This window comes from Dromiciops gliroides, chromosome 1, assembly GCF_019393635.1.
Source record: "Dromiciops gliroides isolate mDroGli1 chromosome 1, mDroGli1.pri, whole genome shotgun sequence".
Taxonomy (NCBI): domain Eukaryota; kingdom Metazoa; phylum Chordata; class Mammalia; order Microbiotheria; family Microbiotheriidae; genus Dromiciops; species Dromiciops gliroides.
The window spans coordinates 339,128,093-339,140,670 of record NC_057861.1 but is presented as its reverse complement, the minus strand read 5'-3'; the positions used below and the strand labels follow the sequence as shown (position 1 = coordinate 339,140,670).

Sequence of the window (12,578 nt, the reverse complement as noted above, 5' to 3'; positions counted from 1 at the left end):
ACCCCAATTGCCTCACTAAAAAAAAAGAAGAAGAAAAAGAAGACTCTGAAAGGGAGAGGGAAGGAGAAAGTGTAGTTTAGTCTTCAGATGCTGACTATGGAGAGGCACCAAGGTGAGAGATGTAATGGTGAGTTCAGAAAACAGCTAGTAGTCCAGTTTGACTGGGAATAAGTAAGTCTAGACAGCTAGGTTGGAGACAGGTCATGGAACACTTTAAATGCCAGGTTGAGACATTTGCATATTAGCCTAGAGGCAATAGGAAGTCCTTAAAGAATTTTGAGGTAGGATGTGACCTGATTATATTGATATGCCCCCAAGGTTAATTTGACAGCTCTGTGGAGAATGGAATCAATCAGATTGGAGGCTATGACAATAGTCCAGACCAGAGGCTGCAAGGACCTTTATTGATTAGGGTAGTACCTGTGAGAGTAGAGACTAAGAAACAGATGTGAAAGATACTTTGCAGCAGTGGTGTCAAACTCCAATACAAATAGAGGCCATTAAATCATACATAAGGATCTCTGTGAACAGCATATTGACCTAGAAAACCACATATTAACAGTATCTATGTCCTATTACATTTCTCTTAATATATTGTTATTTCCTGATTACAGTTTTTTGTTTTTGTTTTGTTTTTTTTTGCGGGGCAATGAGGGTTCAATGACTTGTCCAGGGTCAAACAGATAGTAGGTGTCAAGTGTCAAGTGTCTGAGGCCAGATTTTTGAACTTAGGTCCTCCTGAATCCAGGGCCAGTGCACTGTACCACCTAGCTGCCCCTCCTGGTTCCATTTTAATCTGATTCCCACAGCACTCAGGAGTGAGTGCCATATTTAATACCTCTGCCATGGAGGACGTGGTAACCCATTGAATAGTGCAGTCTAGTGAAGAAAGAAGGAATATTCCAAGATGACTCCATACAGTAGAACCTGGGTGACTCAGGAAGTGGTGTTGTGCTCAACAGAAATAGGGAAGTTTGAAGGACAGGTAAATGTTGGGGGTGGAGGAGATGAGAGAATGAATGATAGGGAAAGATTGTAGATGAGAAAGTAGGAGAGTGAAAGAATGCATGATGGGATGACCTCCTGGAGGAGGTGGAAGGAGAAAGAATCTAATGCATTAGTAGAGGGGTTAACCTTTGCCGGTCGAAGAGCTCCCTACTCCTCAGAGACTGGAGCAAAGGAGTAGAGGGCAGATAAAAATGTGGAAAGGGTTTGAGGTGGGGGAAATGAGGCACCTCCTGACAGATGGATTTAATTTTCTCAGTAAAATAAGAGGTGAAGTTATCTGTGCAAAAACAGGTGGAGAGAGCATTGAGGATGGAGAGGGTTTGGAACAGCTGCTACTTGTCTTTTTATATTCTTTTGCTATGACGTAGTTTGTTAGTGTCAAAGCCCAAATGAGTGGGGTTTTTTTCTATAGATCATAGCCACAAAAGACAAGTAAATAGTTCAGGCACAGTGTAATTTATTATATTCTACAGAAAACAGTTTCCGCTGATTACTATCATAAGCAGTTTTGACACAGTATGCTATTTTTTTTGTTGTTTTTTGTTTTTTGTTTGTTTGTTTGTTTGTTTGTTTGTTTGTTTGTTTTGCGGGGTAATGGGGGTTAAGTGACTTGCCCAGGGTCACACAGCTAGTAAGTGTCAAGTGTCTGAGGCCGGATTTGAACTCAGGTACTCCTGAATCCAGGGCCGGTGCTTTATCCACTGCGCCACCTAGCCGCCCCAAGTATGCTATTTTTAATAGACTTTCTTTCCAGAGGAAACCATGCTCGCTCATAAGTGAGTTTCAGTGGCTAGGGGAATAATGAAAAGGCCTCCTGCAGAAGTTAAACAAAGAAAGACAGATACTTAGCAATTGAATTGTGGGTATCCTAGGGGATTTTGTTTTGTATACTTTGAAAAGTACTTCCTTATTGTCTCTACTTGGCTGTTTTTGCCGCTGTTTGAGCCACAGTTGAGTGGAGTTATCTGCTCCTGATCCTTTACCTGGCCCCCTTGCCTTGCTCATGACACCAAAGATTGAGAATCTGTCTCCCAGTCCTTCCCTAGCCAGCCTCATACCACCACAAGGGCTCAGCCAGAGTGTCAGGACAAAGGTATGAGAGGGTAGTGTCACTTCTGAATATTCAATTGAACGGTGGCTCCATGAATAGTGAGAAATGTTGTGGAGGGAAATGGAAGGACCCACAAGTATAGCAGCTGTTGACCCCAAAGCACCATCTGGCATCTTTGGAGAGATAACTATATTCATTTTGGGACAACTTTGATATATAAAGTATCCATCTTACATGTCCAACATGAAGCCCATCTGCTTGCCACCAAACTCCTCCACTCCCAACATCAAGTTCAAGCTTTCCGATGTTTTCTTTGAAGTTCTTTTTTTTGTTCCATGTTGTAGTGGTCACAATTCAAAAGTCTGTCATCTACAACCATGAAAGTATAGAGACAGGGACTTTTATGCAGATGTGTGATATTTTTTTTTAAGAAAAATTTGAAATTAGCATGACAATAAATTTGACAGCTGGAAAGCATTTGACTTTTTTAAAAAATTCAATTATCTGTCAATATATTTTCAAAATATGATACTAATTTAACATTCAATAAATACCTATTAAGCACCTCGTCAGTACCCAGACACTGTGCTAGGTACTGGGTGTATACAAAGACAAAAACAATGTAATTCTTAGCAGTCAAGGAGTTCACATTCTGTTGAGTGAAAATAGTAGCTATACAAAAAGGTAAATACAAATTATGTACAAAGTAATTTGGGGGATGGGTTTTAGCAAGTAGGGAATTGGGTGAGGTTTCCTGTCAGAGCAAGCATAAAAACGGAAGCCAGAAATTCTGGGAGGTGGAGGTGAGGAGAGAGCGAGTTCCAGGTATAAGAAACAGACTGTGCAGTAGTAGGTATATGGGAGATGGAATGTCAAGGACTAGAGACAGTGGGCAGAGAGGCCAGTCTGGTTGGGATGTAGGTTATGTGAAGGAGAACGACATACATGAAGCCTGGAAAGGCTGGAGCCGGATTGGGAAGGACATTCCAAGCCAAGCAAAGGACCTTCTATTTTACCTTGAAGGCCAGAGGGAGACATTAGGCTTTCTTGGATAGGGCAGCAGTCAGACCTGTACTTGGGGAATACCAATTTAGGAACTGTATTGGAGAACAGTTAGTGGGAGGAGATGATGCTGGATGTAATTAGGAGGCTGTTGAAGGAAGTTTGAGGGGAAGAGAGCCTGAACCAGGATGAGGGCAAAGGGAGAGAAGGGGACAAATATGAGAGATGTTGTAGAGGTAAGCTCCTTCTGAAAAGTGACTCATTCTTTGTATTCCCAGTGCCTTGAACATAGGCACATAATAAATGTATGTTGGTTGGTTAAGCAAAAACACTGGCAACTAATTGGAGAGGAGGGGTAGGTGAGAGTACAGAAGTAGCTCTCTGAGGTTACAAATCCTGGTGACTGGGAGAACAGTGGCTCTTCAAAAGGTGGGGGAGGGAGCAGCTAGGTGGCTCAGTGGATGTAACACCAGCCCTGGATTCAGGAGGACCTGAATTCAAATCCGGTCTCAGACGCTTGACACTTACTAGCTATGTGACCCTGGGCAAGTCACTTAACCCTCATTGCCCCAAAAAAAAGCTGGGGGAGAGGGTTTGGGGGAAGGGAAGATAATTCCATTTTGGACATGTTAAATTTGAGGTGATGCCTAAGGGAGTTGCATTTGGTGATGCCAGAATCAAGTTCAGGAAAGAGACTAGAGCTAACATATAGATCTGGGAATTTTTTGCATAAAAATAAGTTGAATACATAAGAGCTGATGAGACCACTGAGTAATAATAATGATAACTAACATTCAGATAAGCACTACGATTTACAATGCACCACACATTATTATCTCACTTGCATTTTATTGTTCCCATTTTACAGATAAAAAAACTGATATTCAGAGAAATGGTTAGGTGGCACAGGGGATAGAGAGTGGGATTTAAATCCTGAGTTCAAATTCTGCTTCCAACACTTACTAGTTCTGTTACTCTGAGCAAGTCATTTAACCTTTGTGTGCCTCAGTTTCCTCATCTAAAAATGGGGATAATAATAGCACCTATCCAAGGTTGTTGTTAGAGTAAAATGAGATATTTGTAAAGCACCTTGTAAAACCTTAGAGCATTATATATAAAGGTTAGCTGTTATTATTAAGTGACTTGACCTTGGTCACACAGCTAATAAATATCTGAAGCAGGATTTGAACCCAGGTCTTGGTGATTATGAATCTAGCATTCTATCTGCTAACTGCACATTGTCTCTCGTTATCTGAGCACTGAGATTAAAATGGCTTTCTTGGAAGATTTTCCATAGCTTGCCAATTAAGTTTGAGTTATTATGAATATTGAAAAGGTAGCATTTCCTGTCCAGAAAACACTTCAAATATTTCTGAAGATAGACAATTTCATCTTCATGCATCCTTCCTCAATCATACAGATGACAATCACTCCATGCTTCCCTCACCCCCACATCTCCTCATCCTTAGGTGATGAGCCCCTCCAAACTTAGCAAGGCTAGTTCTTGGAAGATGGACATAAACTCTCAGTGGGTCTGCACTGAAAGCTGGGGATGCAGTATCAGGATTGTGTTCCATAGTTATGCCTTTCTAGAATTCATGGGTCCTACTGTGCCACATTGAGGCATCAGACTGAGGCATGACTTTATTGGAGGGAATGACAAGGACTATTTTATATTTACCTGCATTCATGATTTGTTAAACCATATCCTTGCCTGCACAGTATAATTGCAGCCAGAGTGGTGAATAAATATCTGTCAGTGAGGCAGTGAGGAAGGATCCCAAATGTTCTCCCTCCCTGTCACCTTGAAAAATCACAACAGCCAGGGGCTATAGGAAGCGTCTGTGTTCTAAGTAGGCAACTAGACAAGACCCACTAACACATGCCCCTAGCCCTAAAACATTGTCTTCCACCTGGAGCCCACATAACACAAATGTCTTTTTCTTTTCTAGCTGACTTCAGCAGGTTTGTAGAAGTGTACCCAGACTTTGCAGAAGAATATTTATATCCAGATCAAGCAAGTTTTGAAAGCTGTGTTCAGACACCCTCTGCTCCAACTCCTAATGGTTTTTGTACTGACTTCAGCCCAGAAAATATTGAAGATGAGAGGAACCCCTTTCAGAAGAAATTGAACTAATACTGAAGCATTGTCTCCTCCTGGTGAAGAGGAGAAGCCCTTGCCTAGGTTCCATTATCATTCCAATACACATGACAATATATACTCCCTGTTATTTGTGTGAGAAGTTCCAGGTTTTTCTTTATCTCTCATTCAATGTAAATGTATTCTCTTCAAACTTATCTGGAAAGATTTGGGTTTGGGTTTTTTGTTACTGTTGTTTTTTCCATAAAAAGTCTGTGAGAGCCAAGACTGTGAATGTGCTACCTTCCTTGTATTTTATGTGTGTTTGAAAAGAAGCCACACACTTATTTATATTCCATTGTTTAATTTCTTGTACAAAGTGTCTTAGGGAGTGTGCACGTATAAAGAATAATGTAGCTGCTGTGGTCTTAAGTGCACTTTGGTGATTAGTGTTTTTCTGTGTTTGAGGACAGTTAAATTCAGGCTGTCTTCAGTATCGGGTTCAACAAATCATGCAAAGGAGGTTGTTTCATTTAGTTTTGGGAGGGCACAAAGTGGTCTAAAAATCTGGTTTTTAAGTTTTATCAAAACTTTGCAAGTGGTCCTTTATGTTGTAGATCCCATGGTAGTACAAAAGGTTAGGGAACTCTGACCCCAAGACACTCTTTGTCTACACTTGAAAGTTTTAATTTGTTGTGTGTGTTTTGGGAGCCGATATAAAAGATCTGCCACCTTCCACAAATACAGAATGTGGAAGATGCATTGTCTGTTTTCCATGTGTGTCTAAATCTGTGTGGGAGCTTGTAAATGTTTTTATAATCTTCCTTTAGATACTTCAGGAAACATTCAACACTTTTATGAAAGGGAGACTTGTTTTTCTACATTCCTTCCCCCCCCCCCCACTCCCCCACCGCCAGCCAAACAGTGTGTGGGGAATATTTAATTATAGTTCTGGATTTTTTTTAAATATTATATGTATTAAGCTCTTGGTTTTGGATCTGTTTTAAAATTCCAGATAGATTTCTACTGAGGCAAGCTATTCTAGCCACTTGAAGTCTATTGATTCATAAAGGTATTCTTAACAGTGTAGCCCCTAACCAAAAATATCTTGTTTCCACTAATTGTGTTAGGATTCTTTTGGTAGATTTTTTTTTCATATTAACAACTTTAGGATTCGGTTGTAAATTGGTTTCATTCAACATAGATTAATCTCTGATCAAAGTATTTGTATATTGCTGAAAATATTATAAGGTTTAAAAATGGAAGATAATTTCTTCTTTAATGAAAGGAGTTCAACAGATTCCAGGTTATTGTATTATTTTAACTACTTTGATAAACTGCAATATGTTTGGAGTAGAAAAATGAGTATCTCGTCAAACTTTTTCCTGTCAAACTAGTTTGGCTCCTCACTCCCACCCCCCAATTATTGTTTATGCAAATAGATCTGTCTTAAGCTTAGGGGCTAGGCATGGGTGGAGGGAAAATGAACTAGGAATGTGGTTTTTTTCCCGTCTATTCAATCTTCCAAGAGAGAGAAATCTGTCTGTTAGCTTAACATCAAAACATAGCTTGTCCTGTAGAAGAACAGAATAAGTATAGTAGCATAAAGAGTCTGAAGTTTGATTTGCAGGCACTAGTGCAGCCTTATGCATTTGCCATATTAATTGTCCCCATTCTAAAATGTTGAATCCTAAGTGTCACCTGGTAAAACTGATGTGGAAATTCCTTCGTATCGGGGCAAAAAACAGTCTTACTGGGATATGTGTATAGAAATATATATATATATACATATATATTTTTTTTAATTGTTCTCTTTGTGTCAGAGAGATAAAATACTAGAGTGATGCTTCCAGGAAGTTTGGAGGACAGGATAATTTGGTTTCCCCTTTGATCCTATTTGTGGTACGTGATTTTGCATTCTTTTGTAGCCAAAATTAAGCAGAAATTCATTCTCAAAGCCCAGTAATTGGTTACATGTTCTAGCATGTTTCCTAAAAGCGTATGTGTGTGTGTGTACACACACATGCGCCTCTGGACTTAATTGAAATTATATAGTTTTCATTTATAAATAGAACTGGATTTTTTTTTTCCTCTTAGGCATCTCTTCACAAAATGAATGTCATAGCCAGAAAAGTAGAGCAAAAATCTCATTTTCATTTAGGGTCTTTAAGTTAGGTGTTTTTTTCTTTCTACCAGTGAGGATTTTGAGAACTTTACATTTTTCAGTCCTTTTTAGATAATCTGTTAAATTTTTTCCTAAATTTTGCTAATTTGTGTATAAGAATAGAGATTTCTATTTTTTATTCAGATCAAGGGTGAAATAAGTCTACTAGAGTGAATTTCAGAGCCTCATAGGATATACTGGACACAAAACAACTCAAACGTGGACTTAGTAGCTAAAAGTTACTAGTAGATATTTTATATAGTGAATAAATATTCATCGTGTCCTTTTAAAGAGAGAAAAATCCAATGTTCAAATATGATATTTTTTAAATGGTAAATGAAAGAGGTTGGTAGAACTGAGATCCTGAAGGGAAGGGACCAAAAAAAAAAAATTCTGAAGTTGCCTCAATTCTTTCAGGTCTGTATATGAAGTGATTTTTGTATGATATATGCCACTGAGCATTTTCAGAAAAAAAAAATCTCTGATCCACAGACTTGTATTGAATGTTTGTACCTCCTGATTCTCTGTTTTTCTTATGTAATAACTCTAAATAGTTCATGTGCATTCAGAACTGTGAATGTAGATAATCTTATGGTAAATAACTCTTTTTGTCAGGTTGGGGAGAAAGGAGAGCTTTAATACTTTTTATGCTACCATGGTTTTGAAAACCAGGATTAGCAGGCATGAGACAGCTGTTGAAGCCTGTGAATGTATATGTTGGGAGGGTGGGGGATAAACAGGGGATAAAGTCATGTCCATTTTGTCATTGTCTATCATAAAAATAATTTTGAATTTTAAATGTTGATGAAATAAAAATGTAAAAATCTTATATACTTAAGCATATATTTTGTTACATGTTGTCTTTTTTTGTGAAGATCAAACTAGATGTTTCATATATTTTGGAGGTCAAATTTAACCAAAGTTAATGTTTATGATAGTACTCTTCTAGGTAAGAAATATTTTACACACACACATATATATATATATAAAATCATGTGAGGGAAAAGGAATACCATAGAAAGATTCCATTTAGGACCCTTTTTTAAAGCTATTATGTATATAGAATATATTGAGAGTTCAAGCTGTGGTTGTTTGTCCATCTTGTATTAGTGCTTTGTTTATATTAAACAATCTAATCATGGTGTATAAATCCTATATCTGATGTCCCTTATAAAATTAGAAATGTTGAAGAAATAGAAATGCTTAAATCTTCCTACCGAATGTCTTCTAATAACCATGGCCATATATATGTTAGCTTTTAACAATATTCAGTAATGTAGTGCTATAATTTTCTTCTGGGATATTGACTGAGGCTCTAGGTTTAACTTTTTGTAATTCTTTATTTCTCTCCAGGATCATCAGAAAACTCTAGTTTAATCATAGATAAATGATTTTTTTTTAAATTAAACAGCCCCATCTTTATTTCAGGAGGGCATGAACTAACTACCTCCTAAAGTACCAAGGGGAGATGAGCACCCTATAGCCTAATACTTCTTAGCCTCATGTTTTCTCTACCAATAGGATCAATGTCTGGCTCATTGAAGGGAGGGGTATTTAGGCTCCCACAGCTAGGTGCTGTCCATATGGGCTGAAACACTAGGAAAACTCAATATTCCCCTAGTAGGAAGCACAGACTTTTCAGCTCCACAGTAATGAAGCTACTGGATGGCAGTGTTGTCCAAGTGGTGCTGTGATGGCTTCCCCTTTCTCCAACCATGATCTCTGATTTTTGCTGTATCCATGCTGAAAAGGTGAGTTATCGTCCTTCCTTTTTCCCTTCCAATCCCCATTCTTTTAAGGTATACAAATGCACTAAACTGTCTTAGGACTGATTACTCACCCAACAGCCAGGAAGATGTCTGTTCTCAAAGAAGAGTTATGTCATTTCCCCAAAAATGTTTTAGATTTTCTTTTATGTTGAAATATTCTTTTTGTTTGTTTTTTTGTTTGTTTGTTTGGGTTTTTTTGCGGGGCAATGGGGATTAAGTGACTTGCCCAGGGTCACACAGCTAGTAAGTGTTAAGTGTTTGAGGCCGGATTTGAACTCAGGTACTCCTGAATCCAGGGTCGGTGCTTTATCCACTGAGCCATCTAGCTGCCCCCTGAAATATTCTTAATATTCAACCACTTTTGAAACAGGACTCCTGAAGACTCTAATGCACTGCATTTAACAAGTGGGTCATATTTTAAACCTAATCAGATGCTGTACCTACAGAGGCAAGATGGCATATTGGATAGATTTCTGGTCTCAAAGCCAGTGAACACCTGGATTCAATTGCTGCCACTGACCTGGTTGTGACCTGGCTGACTGTGGGACCATTGACAAGTCACCCTCACAGTGCTCTAAGCAACCTGCTAAGACCATAAGTTTTAGAAAAGAATAAGTTGTACCTTTATTGGTAGAGGGATTTCTTCATCCAGGAGTTCCTTGGATCAATGAAATTATATATCCAGTCCCTATCCCTTCCTGAAACACCAATGTTTCAGCTTATACAAATTGAAAACTTTCTTCTTTCCCTTCACTTATACAAGATAATTCCATCCTGTCCAAGACAAGATATTGGGTGCCCTCATCAATTCCAATTTTCTTCCTAAGAAAAATCATCTTTGTCTCAAAGAAGAAGCCACCCAACACAGATGGTTCTTATACTAAGTACCATTAAAAAGAAGGGTTCTTTATAGCAAAACTTTATTGGGCTAACAGTAGATAATGTTTAAATTAGTTCCATATTTTGGAAATAATCCTTTCTGGCAAATATTCTCTGGCCGTTCCTACATAATAATCATGCTTTCTAATGAAAATCCCTAATGGTTTACTGTCTGCCTCACAGGCATCCATCAATGGAGAGAGAAGAGTTGAATTAAGCCATACCTGAACCCTTTATAGTTTTCTCAACATCAAATATGTAAGCTTATTGAAGGCAGGAACTGTTTAATTTTTCTCCTTGTCTCCCAAGTGCCTGGCATACATTAGGCACTCAATAAATGTTTTCTGGTTGATTAATCAAATAGAAATTACTCTTCACTTCCCCTTATCCCTTTCCAAATCAGACATTTAGGCTCTCGCACGCGCGCGCTCTCTCTCTCTCTCTCTCTCTCTCTCTCTCTCTCTCTCTCTCTCTCTCTCTCTCTCTCTCTCTCTCTCTCTCTCTCTCTCTCCCTCCCTCTCTCTCTCCCTCCCTCTCTCTCTCCCTCCCTCTCTCTCTCTCTCTTTCTCTTCATTCTGCTCCCCCCCCCAAAAAAGGAGAGAAACCACTCAGACAAAAATACCACTCAGAATGATCTTTGTGTTAATAGAAAGCCCAGAAGTTTTGTGCTTGACACCTGCCTCTGGTTAATGTCTCCTGGGTCTAAAGCAGTTTTCTAATATGCTAATTCACTATCAGGAGCAGGGGAGTCGTTTACCCTTAAGCCCTGTGTCCACGAGGTCTTCTAAACTAGGAATGTAATTTATGGCGGATAATACTTTAAAAAAAAAAAAAAAGCTTCAAAATAAGCCAGTGAACTCATCAAGTTTGATGTAACAATAGGCATATACAGAGTACTTTTAATTTGAAGCTCATTTTTTTTGCCCACATGTCTTTTACTGTGATGTAAATGATATTCCTAGGCACAGATGCATCTCCCAAATAGCATCCATGTTCTAGGTACGTAAGTGCACTGACCTTGTTTTAAATCAAATCATATTTCATAATTAACCTAAAAAGAAAAAAATCACTGTAGCATATTGATAGTGAGAATTTGACCACATGTGAATCTTTTACCTCCATCCCTCCCACTGCAATGATATTTAGTTACTTTGGGGGATTAAAAAAACCACTTGGTTTTATGGTTTATATTAAATTGTTTGGAAAAAAACATATCCATTGGAAATTTTGAACATTTTGTATATTTTCTCAAGTTTTTAAATAGTCCAGATCTAACTGTATCTTACATGATAAAGTAATATTCATTAAAAAAAATTCTTAAAGGAATACCTGAATTTGAGAACTTTTTCTTGTTAATTGTAGAATTATGCCTTGTTTTGATATTGACTGTAAAATACTATGGACTACCCTGAGCCAAGCAACACTATAATTACATAATTTCAAATCATGCTTTGAGAGGGATACTGACTTCCTTAAAGGTAATAGATGTGTGTCGGTATTTGTTATTTCAAGGGGTTCCTTGAACGTTTTAAGGTGCACTATGGAATAACTGATCATTCTGCACAATTGAACATCTTTTCTTGTGTTTGGCTTTTTGTAAGTTGACTTTTCAACGTAAAGTCAAATAAAAAAGGAACTGTTAAGCATTTGGTTTTTGTTTGTTTTGTAAACTGTTTTTTTTGTTAATAGCAGCATTGATTTGTTTGGGTTTTTTTTATTTTAAGGAAAAACACCTTCAAGTTCTGCTATAAGTATTTTTTATAATTTTTTTTATTTTATAAATATTTTTCTGCTATAAATAAAATGTAAATGTGTGAGACCTGATTTGGGAGAAGTATTAATGCCTCCAAATGTTCTCATCATGACATATTTGTACTCAGTTCTTCTTTGAATGTGAAGGGTAAAATTGATGTGTATGTAATAATGTAATTATGCTACCTCACATTTATGTACCACTTTAAACTTTACAAAGTATTTTCCTTACAACAGCCTGGAAAGTAGGGAGTCATAGGTATTGTGATACCACCTCACAGATGAGAAAAGTCCACTCTTTTCTCCCAGATTTTGGGCATACTGGATTATCAGTTTTGGTGATCTAAATGTTTTCACAAAGCCCAGAGCTAAAGAGTTCTAAAAACAAAAATGAACTGAACAAGTTACTTTTCTCCAAAGAGGGTACTGTCTGTTTAGAGGAGGATAGGGTGAGAGCACCAGATCTGGGAAGATGATCCCTAGAACACCTTGGGATGATTGTCATAGCTAATAAAGCCTTATTCAACCAGAGTCAAAGTTACAGGAGGGTAATATCCACATTTCTTCTCGTTGTTAATAATGGTTAAGAAATACTTGGGCTACTACCTGATTTAGAACTTTACTTTTTTCTTTCATTTTGAAGTACCATTCAAGAGACATACATGATGATTTTCTGGGGTTTTTTGGAAAGAAATGACAAGTGATCACTGATCATATAGGCATATCTTGTGGAAATTTTACTGAGCTAAGCTCCATCTGTCATCCAGTATATCATATCTCCTATAGACCTCTTAGACCTCTTTCCCTTTCCTCTTTGTCCACTGCAACCAACGGTGACTTTTTGCTTGTAATATTCAGCAAAACTATCAATCC

The 12,578-nt window shown here is 37.8% G+C and overlaps 1 protein-coding gene across 1 annotated transcript in view; it reads left to right on the top strand.

Moving 5' to 3' along the window:
• LPCAT1 (lysophosphatidylcholine acyltransferase 1) overlaps window positions 1-10,419 on the top strand; it is a 173,907-nt gene extending 163,488 nt beyond the window's left edge. Inside the window, exon 14 of the mRNA XM_043977175.1 lies at window positions 5,014-10,419. Coding sequence (XP_043833110.1) covers window positions 5,014-5,198 — 185 coding nt within the window. The 3' untranslated portion in view covers window positions 5,199-10,419. The remainder of the gene's footprint in view (window positions 1-5,013) is intronic.
• Window positions 10,420-12,578: the final 2,159 nt, after the last annotated feature.